At 38.1% G+C, this 17,667-nt stretch overlaps 1 protein-coding gene across 3 annotated transcripts; it reads right to left on the reverse strand.

The window, feature by feature from the left end:
• Window positions 1-568: 568 nt before the first annotated feature.
• Window positions 569-16,466, reverse strand: LOC106911739 (CTD small phosphatase-like protein). 3 transcript variants are annotated; one of them, XM_014978568.2, is made up of 9 exons: window positions 16,123-16,466; window positions 15,711-15,995; window positions 9,175-9,323; window positions 8,966-8,998; window positions 6,813-6,914; window positions 5,400-5,456; window positions 4,978-5,070; window positions 3,916-4,101; window positions 569-3,363 (listed from the first exon to the last, which is right to left on the reverse strand). In XM_014978568.2, exons 2-9 carry the CDS (start codon window positions 15,784-15,786, stop codon window positions 3,238-3,240), a joined length of 822 nt encoding a protein of 273 aa, XP_014834054.1. In that variant the 5' UTR covers window positions 15,787-15,995; window positions 16,123-16,466; the 3' UTR covers window positions 569-3,237. The 3 variants fall into 3 exon arrangements, with proteins under 3 accessions (XP_014834054.1, XP_087871133.1, XP_087871134.1); XM_088015007.1 differs by having other exon boundaries at window positions 15,711-16,466; XM_088015008.1 differs by lacking the exon at window positions 8,966-8,998 and having other exon boundaries at window positions 15,711-16,466.
• Between the last annotated feature and the right edge of the window lie 1,201 nt (window positions 16,467-17,667).

Consider the following 17,667-nt stretch of genomic DNA (forward strand, 5'->3'; position numbering starts at 1 on the left):
TTGTGTTTCCACAGAATAAGATTGTTGCCAAGTGAACTTTGGGTTGACACCCTTTGTACACAGCGTGCCGATAAGACAGACAAGGAAGTGCTACAGTAATGTGAAGTCAAAGCTCTATGATCTCAACAGGACATTAATTAGAAAAGGGAGTAATTATTCCTGTTAAATTAAAAAATGTTTACTTTGAAGTTTTTGAAGTTCCATGAAGTTATTTCAACAATTTCACTGGATATTCCTGCAGACACCCATCAACCTTTTGCAGCAACTAGTAAAGACATAACAGTCTTAAAATTAGTCTTTTATTGCAGTGGCTTTTGAAAAAAAAATCCATTATTTTAAGTTTATTCCAGATCAAACACATGGTGCCCACCACCAGAGGGCCCCCCCAAGAGCCCTGAGGTAGCATGATAAAATTTGGAATATCCAAATGAAAAGAAAATCTGCTTGGGGTCCCAAAAAGGCTTGGACCGGCCTTGATTTATTCAGTCTGCAGTGCGGTTAAAAGTGTAATAAAAGAAGTGGCAAATACTTTTTCAGAGTATGATTAAAAGAACCCAGACATGAGAAATTTATAGTTTCAATGAAGACTTTATTAAAGAAAAAAAAATGCTCAGAATGACAAACACTGCCAAAACTCAAAAGTCAACAAAAACCAGCATGTAAAAAAAAAAAAAAAAAAAAAAAAAAAAGTGAAGAACCTGATCCAAATAAAAACCACTGTGGTTTAAACTCAAGTGTTTCCGAACTTTGGTGTTAATACAAACTGATCAATGTGATTATAAGTGAAAATGATACATGGTGAAAAAAAAAAGAAAAACTACTGAAACCAATGGACACACAAACTCGACCCCTGATAGGAAGGTCGAGACCTAACGGGTGGCTCTTACCAAAAGGCAAAAGAAAGGGACACAAAAGGTCTGAAAGAGAGAAAAGAACAAATAACTGAAAAAAAGATGGATTACATGCTATTTTTTATACCAAATACTGATGAGATGTAGGTAGAAAAATATTACAATGAAACATTTTCAGATAAATAAATCAGTGAGGCGGAGAGTAGAAGCAATGCTTCATATACTTAAAGAAAAAAAGAGAAAAGCATTGCACTGAAACCATAATGACCTGAACACTCACTACAGACAAAACACAGATCAGATGATCAGGTTTTCCCTTTTCCTGAAAGAGCAGCGACCTTGAAAATTGGGGACAAAACAAAACAAAACAGGAACTTGTGAAGTAGTGTACCCATTTCATAAAATACCCATTAATGAATCCCAGCGTCCTCAGAGCCCAAACGGCTTCGGCTGAGACGCACGTGATCTACATGTGCAGCTCGGCTTCAAGACCCCGTAATAAAAACAGCACAGACGCAACAGCAACCTTGTAAAATGTAACATTGGAATCAAGGAGAAAGAATTGCTTTTGTGTCTCCGTAGGCAGTAAGGCGTCAATGCCAAAAGATTTTAGGTTCTTCACAGTTCCCTTTTTTTTTTTTTCTTTCAGTTTCTTTGCCCTGGTAGGTAGTGTTTCATTTCACCCTGGACCAGGACTGAAGATCCCCTCCCCTCACTGTGGCATCCTTTTCACAGTCTGCCTTGACGAAAGCTGGTAAACATGGCGATGTAGTCGACCTGTTCACTGGAATCACCCGCGCAACATTCAAAACTGTTCCAGCACTTTAAAATCTGATTAAAAAAAAAAAAAAAAGGTTGTGTTTCATCAAATCGTGTGTCGCAGACAAACCTCCACTGCCGAGATTTGTCAAGTGCTCTTAGAAACAACAAACATACTGGGACAGGAAAGAACAAGAAAACAAGGAAAAAAAAAAAAAAAAAAAAAAAAAAAAGAGGTTATTGCCATGGTAGCTAATGTTGCAGCATTCGGTTTTGCTGGGCTCCTCTCAAACATAGGCACTGAGGTGAAGAAGAGTTTTTTTTCCCCCTCTTTAAAAAGAAAAAGTCTGGGAAGATAAACATCAAACATGGTCTTTGCTGGTTTTTACACCAGGGCTGGATAAGGCCAGGCCACAACCGCACGCAAATCAGGATGAAGGTGTGATTTTTAACAACAAACTTTTCCTAAAGATCCTCGTGTCTGACAAAAAAAAAAAAAAAAAAAAGATCATGGCACTTGGACCATTTTGCTGCAATAACCCCCAGACTCTTTCAGAAAAAAAAAGCACATAAAAGAGCTAGCCATCTGATAAACATGACAGATTATCTCAACACACAAAAAATAAACTATAATGCTATATTTAGTAATGGTCTACTCAAATTCTGGCAAAGATATGAAGCGTGTTGAAACGCATTTCCTCATTTTGGCAAATAATAAAATGCAATATGGGAAATAATGTGAGAGAGAAATGAACGAATGGCACAGTTTTATCTGAGCTTTCAGATCAAATGATCAAAAAAAGAAAAAAAGAAAAACAGCTTGCAGGTGGGGGAGTTGATGTTCTGCAAGCGTTCTAACACAAAAGAACTGGCTCTACAAATAATAAAAGTTGAAAGAAACAAAGTCGCATCTATATAATGGCACAAGCATACAGGAAAAAAAAAAAATACTACGAGACAAATACCCAGCGGATGATGATCGAAAAAAAAAAAAAAGCAAAGTAAAACCTTAGATAAAGATGCTTTTGTGTCCACTTTAAAGCAAATTCTGCCATGTAGAAAACAACTCCCCATATAAACGACATTCATACAAGGCACTTCATTCAGTAAGAAAAGAGTCACAGTCCTTTCTACTACCAGAAACTGCCTGCATAGCAACAATATGAGGGCAAAATAGTTTCCAGGCTTTTGTGTGGTACCACAAAGAGTCTAAAGATGGAAAGTTGATTTTTCTTTTCTCTTTTTTTGTCTTTTGCTTTTGGTTTTAAAAATTAGCACTTTACTGAATAGTAAAAGTCTGCCGATTTGAAAATAAAGACCAGAGTTCGTTCCTCTTAGTATTTTGTCCTCTGCTCTGTCCGCTTTCTGAGAGACACAGTGGTCCTGGGGTAATAAAGGTTTTTAAGTTTGTTTTTCTGATGGCACTCGGAAGGCAGCCAGTCACCAGGAGGAGAGGGAGAGAGAGAAAGAAAGGGAGCAAGAGAGAGAGAGAGAGAGAGTGGGTTTCCACAGTGAAGCGTTGCCATAGAGTCGTCGTCCAGGGGCCGGAGACAACGACGACGGGCCGGAGAAAGGGACAGAGAGCGACTCACGGAGAGAAGGAGGAAGAGGAGGGCGGCGTGTCCTGCTACCTGCTCCGGAAGTTCTGCAGGACCCCGTAAACCTCGTCTTCTTTGCTGAGTCCCTCGAAAAAAGGCAGCAGGTCCAGGAGTTCTGTGTCATTCATGTCGTCGAACCAGGACTGAACTGGGACCTGGGCGGACAAGGAGCGACGTCAACACTCGGCTTGATTCAAAGGACGCATTCTAGAAACTCTCAGAACTTCACAGAATAGTTGGATTTAGATTACACAGAGGTGGACTACAGTTACGATCAAAATACCTATGAAAAACATTGAATTTTGTAACTGTAGCAAAATGCAAAACATTCAAAAGATAGAAATGATTTCCAAAGGGACTGCAAGGTTTCCCCCAGAAAACTTGCTAAGCCTGGTGCTCGGGGCGCTAGGGCAGGGCCATGTTTTTGAGTTAAAAAATGTTTAAAGTTGACAGGAAATTTGAAAATATCAATTGATCGTTATACATTACTGGAAGACTGGAAGGTTAATACCTAACCACCAACCATAAAGTCTTAAAAAGAGGCAATAATAACAATAACAAACTAAAATAAACAATTCTAAGCCTGGTGGGGGCACAAGTAAAGCCTGGTGGCCCGCCAGGCTCATAATACACTGAGGGAATCCCTTGGACTGTTTGGTGTTTTCTGATGTAACCCAAGTAGAAACAGACCACAAACAAGAACTTACAGCATTTTCTGGATGGAAAATATAGGACGCGGGTGAATTGTCGACAATAATAACGTTATTGAGCTCCCGCCCCAGCCGACTGAGGTCTTTGACGTAGTTCCCTCTGTGAAACACGCAGGACTCTCTGAAGAGCCGTGCTCGAAAAACGCCCCACTGGTCCAGCAGGTCGGCCACAGGGTCTGCGTACTGTCCAAACATACACACACACACACACACACGTCACGATGGCGAACATCAATACACACGTTTTCTTTTTATTTTAATGTGGAGCACAGAGATATGTTTCAAGCCACAGTTCTAAGCAGAACAACTAAATGCAAAACTATTGTTTCAAAAGAAAAGCATGGTATCCTCAATTCATTATTAAGCAAGGAAGATGTCGGCAAACACTACTCTAGCTCACAAAAAGCGCTGTGGTTCCTAGCCTTTTACTCAGCATGTAAAACGGCTCTTAAAGCAATAATTACTACAGATGCACCGATCCGATATTAATATCTGTATCAGGTATGTCTAGAATCTATAAGGACTGATCTATTTAGTTTAATTCTATGCTTTATTTAACATTAATTTTAGAATAACTAATTTCACTTTCTGAACCAGTTGGAAGAAGAAAGTTTGTTGCAGTTTATTTCATTTTCTTTAATATTTACTCTATATTGGCTGTTCTCCTAATTACACTGACTGAACAAATTAAAGTTGTTTTTACATGTTTGACTAACCCTGAAGTACTTGTGCAGTTATCAATTAAATTTGCTATTTAGCACATTTATGCGTCTTTTTTTTTCTAAATAAATGTTTTAAGTCAATGCAGCTCAGATATTGTTATCCGTAGTGAAAAAGTGGATCGGTGCATCCCTAATAATTACAGGCATGTTACTTGATTATCTCTTAAGAAAACTTACCGATTTATTATTGGAAAAGATACATAAAAGAAGAAGAAAAAAAAAGGACGACAACAAATCAAACAATATGAGAAGACCAAAAGAGCACAACAACAAAATGAAGTGTCACTAGTTAGTAGACAGAACAGAGAAATAAAAAAATAAAATAAATCCCCCAAACCTTAGCGAGACTGGCTGTGAAGAGCACACATTCGAACAACTCTCCCATCTTCTGGAGGAACTCGTCCACATGGGGCCTTTTCAGCACGTACACCTGAACCAGAACCAAAGACGTCCCATTAAAAACCAACTCCTTCATTTCCGCCATGTGGTATTTTCACATAGTTCAGCTACAAACATCGACGTTAGCATAAGTACTTCCTACGTCACCTCGCTCTCCGCCCATTGGCCGACACCCAGTGCAAGTAATCATGAATAGGCCAACCAGGATACACACAGCCTATCCTGGATTACTTGAACTGGATACCAGTCAGTCTCTGCAGGGTCTTCACACAGGAAACAAAGAAACTCCCCACCAACCCCCCAGCTCTTCTAAGAGTCACTCGTCTGGGTCACAGAAATGTTTTTGGGTGTGTACAATACCTGATGAACGGTACCATCGATCTCCACCGGTACAATAAAATCAGCGTTACTGATGGGCTGCAGACACAAACAGAGCGCATGAGGATCACAGTACCGCAACCGAACAGCAGAGGTCCTGCTTGCAGCAGTTTTGGACAAAACGTCCTAGCAGATGGTTTGACTGATGAGTTGCTCTTCTCTCTTTAACCTGCGTGGTAATTCAGCAGCCCAGACAATGAAGCAGTTATTTTAGGACTAACTAGACAGCGGGAGGAAAACCTGCTGGTAAAACGATGCAAATGGGAGCAGAGTTACTCACAGATAACGCCACAATTATAACAAACACAAAACTAGAGGTGCAGAGCCTGACATGGCTTTACACTCAAACCAAACAGAATGCATGGTTTCTGCAGGTGTTTTAAAGACTATTATGAGATTTAAGACCTGTATCATGACAGAAATTTACAAAAGAAAATGAAATATTTTGAGCAGCTTTTTTTTTTTTTTTTTGCACAAAATCCACATAACATCACATTGATTAGCGACAGAAGTGAGTGAGTGGCGAAGACGACCGTCGTCCAGTCAACTGGCGATAAATTTACATTCCCACATTACAGAATCAAAAAAAGAAAAACCAGATAGCTAGTTAGCGGGAGCTTCAACTGTCTAATGTCACAGAACAAAATGAAGATGTGAGAATGAGATCCCAAAATGTTTGGTTGACAGAAAAGTTCTGCGAAAAAATAAACTACACAGAACATACGAGATTAAACAGTCCTGACATGACAAGACTTAAAACCTGTGATTAACATATTTAAGGTCAATGTATATTTGTATGATGAATTTAGGATTTTTTAAGGACGTGGACACCCTGGAATAAACAAAACTTTAATTTGTAGTTCATTTTTGCCAGACCTTTGATTAATGGCACAAAGGAAGATCACCGATTTTGACCTGCCGATTCCGAATTTGTCCGATACCAATTTCTCTTTTCTTTTTTTTGCCTGATTAAGTTGCTATATATAGCAACTAAGTATCCAAGTTAGCAACAGTAGGGTGACCATTTCACTTCATGCAAATAAAGTTTTCCATTGCAGTTTTGCAAAACAAACCAATATTGATATTACAAAAAATACCTCATCCCAGCACCAAAATTTTATTTTATTGAGAAATGTAAAATTATCAGAAATTGGTGCTTCCATTAAGCAAATTTAGTTTCGAAATTGAACAATTATATGAAAACGCAGCTAGTAGCTGATTATCAGACCTTTGTGGAGGAAGGTAAAATTGGCAATCACCAATCCCCCAAAATTAAAAGAAATTATGGCAATTTATTGGTGCATCCGTACTTAAAACAAATACTGCTGAAGAGAAAGAACAGACATTTACAGGTGACAAATGAACAGAGCAACAACAACTTCAGTCCCCTCTTACCTTAAATGAGCTGTGCACGAGGGTTTCATCCAAGTCTATCACCACACACTTTCTACCATAGTCAGATATTTTCATCTCTGGTAGGAGGTATTTGGCTGGCGGCTGCAGAGAGGAAGAAGCAGATGATGTCAGATCTACAGAGAGAAACTTGGCATTAAGTTTGGCATCCTGCACGAGAAGCTCCCAAACATATTGTGTTAGGAAACCGAGTTAAGCCAATTCCAGAATTATGCATGAAACTGGGTCAAAGCTTTAAAACAACAAACACGTCAATGCCTCGTTAGTGGGAATTTTCCTGCTACTCCCAAACACTCCAGCACATCTGAAGTATTGTTGTAAATTTGAAAGGAAGATCATCTTTAATTTAGTTTGTCTCCGTTGGCGGGTTTGGAAAGCATAAACTGAGCTCCGACGTGTTGGAAAAGGTGTTGCTGTGCACTAAAAGTAGCAGATCCAACAGCCACACAAACGTTACATCACATCTTCTAGTATTGGCCGTGCTTCAACTCTAGTAGCGGGAAATCGTCTCCCACTTTACAAATCATTAGCGAGATCCAAGCTAGGCTGGATTACATTTGTTTGGAAGAGCAGAACTAAAATATCAATGAAGAGACGACAGGTTGTTAGTTGTTAATTTGACACTTTTGTGTGTTTTTCCCCATTATAAGAGGTTGTGGGGGGTTATACGTTTGTCAGGAGATGCTAGTAAACCCAACCTACACATGAAATGTGCCTCCGTGTTGTAACAGTGTCGTACGAGAGTAGCAGAGCCTCGCTGATGAGTAATCTGATTTAGCCGGTCACAGGTAAGCAGATCAGAGCTTTGACTAAAGAGATCAATTAGTTTTGCCCCAAGTGAGCTCACAAGCCAATGAATGAAGTGTTTGAGTAATTTTTTCACTTAATTTATTAGTAGCATGACAAGGCAGCTCATAAAAATGGACATTTCTGAACATTAGTGTTAACTTATTCGTAGACCAAGTGTTATTCATGCAGGTCAAGTGTCTTGCAAAAAGAACTCGTATTTCAATACTACTACAATTCATATAATTTAACAGGATTTTATAAGACAGGCCAACAAACTAGTGCAGAATTGTGACGTGAAACAAAAATAAAACATGCTTTACATTTCTGACCACACTCTCAATGACGTAGCATGCATTTGCATTAAATTTTCATGACTGTTTATAATTTTTCTTTCACTTCACAATTATGCACTACTTTGTGTTCAACTATTGCAATAAATCTGAGGTAGTAAATTTTTTTTTTTTTAAAGTTTGAACATTTAAAGTAGGGCTGAAACTAATAATCAACTAATTGCGATTTATCGTTATTGAAATAATGGTCGGCTAATTTAGCAATTGATTAATCTTTAAATGGAGCATACAGTCATAAGAAGGCCAACTGGTGGAAGAGCAGCAGCAATTAAACCAATACTACAAAATATATTTAGCATTAAATATAAAAAATGATCTGTGATTATATTCCAGTGAAGACTCAAGTAGTTTTAGCTTCACTCAGCTCAAATTCGGTAAAAGGAAAAAAAAAATCCTAATAACCACTTTTTGCTATCCAATTATTGATCTGTTTACAAATAAAAATTGTCAACATTACACTGTATTGATGTCAAGTCAGGCAGAAAAGGCTGAGCTTTTCACACGCTGATTTAGCTGCAGATGCATCCTCTGTTACAAGTGATCAAACGATCACTAAAGAAATTATACGTTTTAGCATTATAAGCAACAACATGTTTATTTTCCTTTTTGTTATTTGCATTTTAATGTACTTATAATATCATATAAAAAGGACCAGGTGGCTAAATTAAAAAAAGAAAAGCGAAATAAGCAGAATGTGCTCATTTGCTTATCCAATTAATTGCCTAATTGATTAATCGTCAAAATAATCAATATAATTATCATTAGTTACAGCCCTAATTTAAAAAGGGACATGAACGTATTTGCAAGTCCTCAACGGTTTTGTGTAATAGGTGCATCCATCACACACCTTCCACACATCCTGTGATGTAATCAGCTGAAAATAAAGTGAAGCAAACGAAGCAGATTTAAAGCTCTGTGAGGAGCCCACACAGAGAGGCTGCACCAGCCCACCGGCCTGCATGCAAGGAAGGAAAATAAAATATGCATGATACATACACTAGGGACAGGGATGACCTCGACCTGGTCACACTACAACACAAGAGAAAATAACACACAAACAAAATCCAGGGTAAGGATTAGAAGAACACACACAAACACAACAGATAAAAGGTCACAGAATCAAACACTAACAAAGACGCTATTCACAAAAGATGAAGCAGTCCTGCAGAGTAAGATCTGTCCGACGCAGCCTGGGTCTGTCCTACCTTGGGAGGCGATCCGTTCTCCTCAACAGGTGGAGGCAGAGTGCTGTTGGTGCCTGGTGGCTCCGCATTGTAGTTGCGAAAGCAACAAAAGAGTGTGCAGAATATGCTTCGGTTCCTCTGCTTCTTCAGGCTGCTGTTCGACTGGGATGCTGTCGGAAAAGAACAGGCGCAGGAGAGGAGGGTGAACGTGTAGAAACGCTAACAGATAAGTCGATCACAGAGAGGCAGCAGGCGGGAAATTACAGATCTGCCCGTCAGGACTTTCCTAAACAATACCGATTTTCAGTTTAAATTATCCGAGAGCCGACTGGCCCGTTGCGATTGAAAGAGGTCAAAGGTCCTGCACATGCCTTGATACAGAGAGTGACTTCAAACTGAAAAGGACTTGCACGGTTTTCACCAAACGTATCCCTAAACGGAGATAAAATGATTAATCAAATTAATCGTGATGAATGGATTATTGAAATAATGGTCAACTGATTTAATAATTAATTGATTAACTGGAAAGAATCTTTTAGTGCATTTCTAATATTTTATGAAAAATGGATGAAGTGGTCAAATGAAAAATCTGTAAAATGTGCCCAAAATGTTTTTATCCGATTAATCGTCAGAAAAATCGATTACTATAACAATCCTTACCTGCAGCCCTGTCCCTAATATTTATGTACTTTTTATTAAACTCAAAACAAAACGCATCAAACTACATGCGGCTGGTTGATGCATTTATATTATATTTAATAAACAAGACAAAAAAAAGAGAAAAAACTGATTTTTCAGTATTTGACCTGCAGATCACAAACCATAGACAATTAAGGAAAAAATTATTTTTAATTTTAAAAAATTGGCCCTCAAATTGGGGCATCTCTACTAAAAAGTATTTAGATTTAATAATTCCTGTCAAAGTACAGACAGATGACATAACTGGTTTGTTCAACAGCACTGAGGCCATTGAACAAACTAAACAATAGCCTGAACGGTGCGACCACAGTGCAGTCGGGTTGATTTTGGAGACGACCTCTGGAAGAACAACTGATCAGAAAATAACTCTGCTGGCTGGATGACCTCATCACTCAAACACTGACAGTTCAGAGCGCGCTCTACTCCAATTGCAAATCGCCTCTCATTCCTGAACTACGAAGCATGGACTAAATCAGACGCCGAGTCTTTATTAATAGGGACGACTCAGAAGCTGCACAATCCTCCTAACCCAACCCCCCAGAAGTGGCGTCCATCGCCCGACTGGACAAGATCCTTCTTTTTTTCTTTTTTAAATTCACGATAGTTTCCCCTCCTGTTTGAGTTGGCAGGTGAGTGACGGAAGCAGCCTGAACATGCAGAGAGGAAGAGGGAGGAGGAGGAGGAGGAGGAAGAGGGAGGCTCTCAGACCCCACAGAGCCTATACATGGCTGCATTCCTCTCCAGCCATTAACCCCATCCCTCCCCCCAGCAGAATGCAGCCAGAGGCCAGCGCACAGTGAAAATCTTTACGTCAAATCTTTCGGCATCTTAATATTGCGACGCTTTGGATTCCTGACCTTAAACGAATACAACAGGAAGCGCATCAGTCCCAAAAGAAGAAGGGTTTCATTCTGGTAACCATAATGTTCCCTGAGGTGATTTTTCACAGCTGCGTTTGGGGGAATAAAATACTCCTGCAGATTACGGCAGCATGTCGGAGTTACTTGTAATGCCGTCTGCTCTGTCGTTTCCTACAGCTTTGACCCACGTTAATTACAGCCTTTTGAGCAAAGACATGCTGGGTATTTAGGCCATCTGATCAGTGGCTTAAGTTCCCTCACTAAAACAGAAAGATGGACTCAACAAGGATGCAAAGTGCTGTGAAAAACTGTTGCTCTCCTACAGATTTCTGTTTTTCCCCCCCTTTCCTTTTATTGCCTCACTTCAAACCTAACATTTTATTTTCTGAAGTGACTTTCAGATGATGATTTTAAAAATAAAAAAAGAGCAGAAGCAGGTTATCCAATCATACCTGGACTTTGGAGAAAGTAATAAAACCATTTGTTAAGTCATAAATTGTTAATTATTGTATTAATCAAATATTCTCATGATTAATTGGATTTTAAAAATTTCGCAATCTGAACTGGGTGAAGCTTAAACTATCCCACTGGGGAAGTGTCTTTACTTTGAGAAAAATAAAGAAAAAGTAAAGACATCCTTGGAGTAGTAGCAGTTAGCAAGGCAGTCAGACGTTCAACACATTTACAGATACTTTTTCATCTTACAAATAAAATGCAGTTTGTTTTTTTTTAACAGATTTTGTTCAATTACTGCTCTGACTGTTGTTCTTTCAGAAAAATTGACATTTTTAGAGTATTTTAAACATTGTATTTTTTAAGCAATACAATGTTTTTTTAAAAAAGCAACAAAGAAGATTAAATTTTTACAATCTGAAGAGACATTTTGCCTCTAGGACAGCCAAATAAAACTCATTTAGTCATAGATGACACGACTTTGTGAAGAGGAAAAATTAAAAATTGTCATTATTAAAGATACAGTGTTTAAGTTCTATTTTTAGGATTTAAAATAAAGAAACATAAAGGAAGAGGGTTTTTTTAAAGCTCAGATTCCAACCTAATAATAAAACAGACAAAAACTACTGGTATTTTTTTTGTCATCCATTGTGGAAATTCAGTGCAAATATTGAAAGAAAAACAACTGAAAAACAGTTAAAATCCTCCATTTATTATCAAGATTGGCTAAAAATTAGGAACCAGTCAAAGTTATTGACAGGCAGTGGAAGGTCCAAAGAGCCACTTTGACAGACGCCTCTTCTAAACTGATCTAAACAAACCTTTCCTTTTTCTTTTCCAAACAGAGGTGATGTGAAGCTCTTATTGGTGATCGTTGGCTATAGTAGAAAGATGTCATATCACTATGATCTTTTTGAAAAAGTAAACACATCCTTGGGGCAGTAGAAGCTAGGAAGGTAGTCAGATGTAAACTGCGTTAATCCGCCTCGTCAGCCCGGATCATTTCTAAACCACAAGACCTGTGAGGTTCAGGAGCGGAGCGTCGTCGATGCTGTTGCACAACAGGAAGTCTGACACAAAGCTTATCAGATCGCTGCTCTGCTATCTGATGACCTGATGCAACCAGCAGGTTCAACCAACGTAACTTCACACAGATGAACAAAATAGTCCCAAATTTAAGAGTTTGTTAGGAATTACAGACTGATAGCACATTGCTAACTTTCAACTTTACTGATATGAAGAATTATAGTGTGACTGAAAATATTCATTTTCTGACAAACATCAGTACCAGGATGTATTTGCTTATTAAGCTTACAGTGATACTACACATTTCTAAAAAGGGTGAAGGAAATATTACTGATAACTTCCAGAATCTAATGTAAAATGAAGTCAAGTTTAGCGTTTATGATATTTAAATTGGTTTTATAGTCTGGAACAGTGAAAGATAAAACCTGAAGTAGAATAAACTTTTGGAAAGACAAGGTAATCAAACAGCCTGGGATTTCTTTTAAACTAAAAATACAATCATCAGCAACAAGGTTTGCATTTATCCAACTGGACTTTGTCTCTGCAAAGTAAAACCAGACCAGTGAGGCAGCCATCACCTTCCAGTGAATCACCAGTACAGTATTCATTCACCCAAAGCCCATCAGAACCAGACAGCATGACTGGATCACAATGCAAGTGTATGCATCATCATTTTTTAACAGGAAGATAAGTCCTAAACAACGCTAAACAAACAAACAAAGACAATGTTGCAGTGACTTTGTTCTTATTGTTAGGAGCTATCAGACCCCTACTCACTAAAGTTGGGCGATATGAATGTATAATTTTAATCACCATATTTTGCAGTATTTATTGTGATAAATGGTGACAGTAAAAAGGCTTTTACAACTTCTTCACTGTCTTTTTCCAGGCAACTAACTTTATGGCTTTTCATCTCACTGCTGTCAAAAAATACACATGGACACGGACTTTAAGTCTGTGTCCATGTCCAACCAGAGCCAGGTATTGTGTAGTTGGTGCTTTTAATCAGTTTTCAGTTAAATTAATTCAGTCCAACTCTATAACAGTCACAAAATATCACCAAAATCACTCTGTCCCTCTAAAATCTTTCAGAAATCGCAAAAGTGTATTGAATTGTATTGTTTGCTGAATATCGAAATACATATCGTATCATGAGATTATTGTATCTCTACAGCCGTAATATATATATATATATATATACACACACACACACACACATATATATATAAATAAAGAACAGATAATGACACCTGATCAAACCAAAATACCTGGATGATCTTTAGCTGGTCAATAAACTTTAAACCACATTTCTTTAGAGCAGACTTTCAGTAACAGATTATAGAAAAAATAAAACAAATTGATAAATATATGGGCAGTACAAAACTACATGTTTAGAAAACAAACAGTGATCAGATTTACTAGTTATTCCTAAAATAATATTTTTACCAAGATTTTTTTTTTCTCTTTGGTTTGATCCAACAGCAAGAAGTTAGAAAACATTATTTAAAATTGTCACCGAGCAAAACAACTTTTGCAAAAGTTATGCATTTAACTGCTTAGCACCTTGAGAAGAAAACAAAAACTTTCAAAAATATTTTATGTTTATTGTTGAATAAACTTTAAAGTTTAATAGAATTTCCTTGGAAAATATCAAAATCTCATAATATTGTTTTTGAAATCGCTACTTAAATAACTGCATCTGAAGCTGAACAGTAACCTCAAGCTGGAAGGCTGTTTATCACTGCATTATAAAGTGAGATACAGTGGTATTGTCTAAGGCTAAGCTAAATCCCACCTGCAATGTTAATCTCCTTAAAGTCCCACATACCTCCCATCATCATCTCTGATGATGCCCACACAAGTCTCGGTCACAGAGACTCCATCTCAGTTACCGCACCATGTATCTGCACCCTGTGAGGAAAATGCACTGTTGTGCTCCAAATAACTTCAGTTCTCACATTACTAACGATCTGATAAGCAACAAAGTAACCCGCACCTTCCAAACCTGGTCGGAGAAGAGTACGTATATCAAGAGCATCACTGAGGATCATTGTTGGGCGGCACAGACTAAAAATAATACATTTTCTTTGCATAAAGTATGAAAGGGCCAAGTTAGACGGCTGTACAGTTCACTGGATGATGGGATAGTTCTGACAAAATTACTGGCAATAAGACTTCTTAGGGCACAAGAGTAAATTTGAAGATTGTTGCATGTCAGGATATAATTAAGAGTCTTGCTTTATGGACAAAAAGCCAATGAAATTCAACTTAAGAGTTCATACAAAGTTTCTATATTTATCCAGACTCAAGTCTTCTCATTTTAAGTCAGTTTTTGTAGGCCGGTCACCATTTTCCTCTAGTATACAGATTAAATAAATATTTAGCAAGAGCTTGGATTTCTGTTTTCTCCATCCTCAGAAAAAGTATTAAAGGTGTTCAAAGTTGTATGACAAGGATTTGTAAAAACTGAGGGTTTGTGACTTTAAATGAAGCAATTACCCTCCCATTTAAAGGCTAATTGGGAGGGTAATTACCTTCCTAATTGCACAATTAATTGAGCTATTAATTGAGATTCTCCTATGGTTGCAAAATATTGACATTTTATTGAGTTTTGCAAAACGTCCTAATGTCTTTTCTTTCTTCTCGTCATTCTTGGTCTTTAGCATTTCATTTATTGATCGGAAAGGCCAGCCGAACTTAGTTGACTGTTTTCCTAAGGGTTGTAACAAAAGTTTGTAATCCAAGAAAAAAGAATTTAATAAACAATTCGCCATCCCGTCTCCTTTATCAAACTCAATTCACAAAGGTGCTACAAAGCAGGTGCTGCTGGGTGACATTCAAGTAAATTGAAACTGTTTCTAAGTTTCAATCTATTAAAGCTAGCAACAACAACAACAACAAAAAACAAATATGAAAATAAGAAAAGCAGATTTTTCTGTATTTGATGTTAAAATCACAGACGGGTAAAAATCGGCCAATTCCGACCTCTCGCTGATTGATTGGTGCATCTCTAATTTCAGGCACCATGCTAAAAACAAACTCCAGGCTTATCGTCACCAGGACGCAGCGCCAGCTGACTCTACTGTAGTAACTTCCAAGAATCACCGTCCCTCATTTACATTACAGATCCGCTCAGATAATGTCGTCCAATTTTAAAAAGTAGCCCGATGCACTTAGATAAGCTGCTTATTAATCTATAACTGCTACATAGCTCGTGTTGTATTACACCGCGAAAGCGCAGTATTCAGTTTAACGCGGACCGCTACTCAAATTGACAAACTTTTAAAGTACAAAAAGCACACCTGAGCGCTCATATTACCCAAGCAAACACTCAAAAGTAACGCTAAGCTAACTTCCTCAAGGGTGGCTAACTTAACCTGTTGAAAACATTACAAGAATTGCAGTGCAGCCGTTTTGATAGGACTGTCAGAGGTCGGTGACTCCAGAACAACAACCAGCAAGCGCAAATAAAAGTAGTTAGCCACCTAGCATTACTACCCTTAGATGAGTTCTCCTTACCTTTTTCTTGGTTAAAAGAGATTATTTCCTCCTCCTTCGGGTTGGAAACTTGAGTTATTATGGACATGTGGTCCATTGAGGCGGGTGTTTATTCTTGGTTCGTTTTGCAACAATGTTATTCGTGGTAACGCGCTTGCTTCGTCTGCTAGCTCCACTAAGCTAGCAGTTGACGCCGAGGGCGAGCAGCTTGGCCACAAAGCCAGGAAACCGTCTGAGGCGAAGCGTTGTGGCAGCGGTCGGAGCCAGCCAGCTAGCACGGTGCTGTTTGGAGGCTGTCATCTATGGCTTTCCGAAAAAAAAAAAAAAAAAAACATATATATATATATATTGTTTCGAGCTAGTGCTTATAAGCAGCTTCGGCAATGTCTCTGTCTAAAAAAAAGAAGAAGAAAAAGGAAAACTAAAAACCGACCTTAAACTACAAACTAAGTAAAGTCGGGAAGCAGCTTTGGGGTTAGCCAGTTAGCTCCGAATATCCAATGCGAGGCCGTCCGTGTCTGGAACAGCGCTGAAAACACTCCGAAGCTCCTTCTGCCCGTCCAAAAAAACAAGCATGAATTACTCACAAGTGGCTCGGCGTCTTAAAAGGGAGACATGCACTTTTTAAGCAGCGTTTCACATCTGGTGGCCCGACATTCCCTGTGCAACATGGAGGCTTTATGTATTTTGAGTTCCATCTGAAGCGGGGGCGTTCGAGTGGGAGGGGGCGGTTTGTTTCTGTGATGGATTCTCTCCAGCAGGCAGGCGGGCGGGCGGCTCAAACTCGCCGCACTACGTTGCTCAAACCGTGCAGCTGACTGGACGATGCTTTCCCCTCCTGTACTGTAAAACGCAGCAAATTACGAAATGCGAATGACATGCATTTAATAAAATAAACTCAAATACTTTAACTGCAAAAACTAAAAACACGATGCAGACAGTGCGTGTTGTAGCAAATCCAACATTACACATTGAGCATCTAGTTTAGTTATGTTCCGTAACGTTTGGTGCGTGTTTTGTCAACGTTTAAGGACTTCTGGAAAACCTGGAGCGCCATCTAGTGTTTAAATCAGTGAAATGGATTTAGGATGTTTTTGTAGGCTACTAAAACACTTGCTAGGTTTTGCAGCAGAACTCAAATTTAACTTTTTACTGTTTTGTCATTCAAAAATCACAAACCTTGATGTGTTTGAGGACAGTACAGGACCATCAGCATCATGGAAACCAAGTAACATGGGGAAAGAGTCGATAATAGTTAATAAAGCCCAACAAGACATAGTTGTTCATTTAAACTGATAAGCCAGAGAAGAAGACAATTAATCAGAAAATACCCTTGAAATTCACATCTTAAATAATCTAATTAAATTTCTGTCTTTTGATTTTGATCCATTTTTTTTCCATTTACATATAGTAGGTGTACTGGTTCCCAAATGTATATTTATTACTTAGATCCCATAAATAAATCATTAAACAGGCTTGTCAATAACATGAGACACATATGGGCAAGAGGTCTACTTCTAAGTTTGACAAATATTTGAATAACTAAAATTTCACCTGGACTAATCATTGCAGAGTTCCTGTTTTTCTTTTTTATATATAATTATTTTTTCACGTGGTGGTAACAACCATTATCAAGGATTTGTGATGATAAAAACATGCAGTAGGTCCTACTGCTGGATTTGAAGTCAACATTAACAAGGCCACCCCTAGTTTTTTATTTTATTTTATTTTATTTTATTTTATTTAGGAATGCTTTAGAGCATTGCCTTGCTGAATAACACAAGTGTACAATTGCTTAAGGTCAACAACTGGTGGCCGGGGGTATTTTTTTAGCTGGATATATTTGGCACAACTTTCTATTTCACAATTAAAGACTAAAGTTATTAAAGTTATTAAAGTTATTCATATCTGATTAATTTTTTAATGATCTGAATCATTTAATAGTAACAAATCTTTAACACCTCTTTAAGTGCAGTAT

This window comes from Poecilia mexicana, unplaced genomic scaffold (assembly GCF_051168715.1).
Source record: "Poecilia mexicana isolate PSO_F unplaced genomic scaffold, ASM5116871v1 scaffold_17, whole genome shotgun sequence".
Taxonomy (NCBI): Eukaryota; Metazoa; Chordata; class Actinopteri; order Cyprinodontiformes; family Poeciliidae; genus Poecilia; species Poecilia mexicana.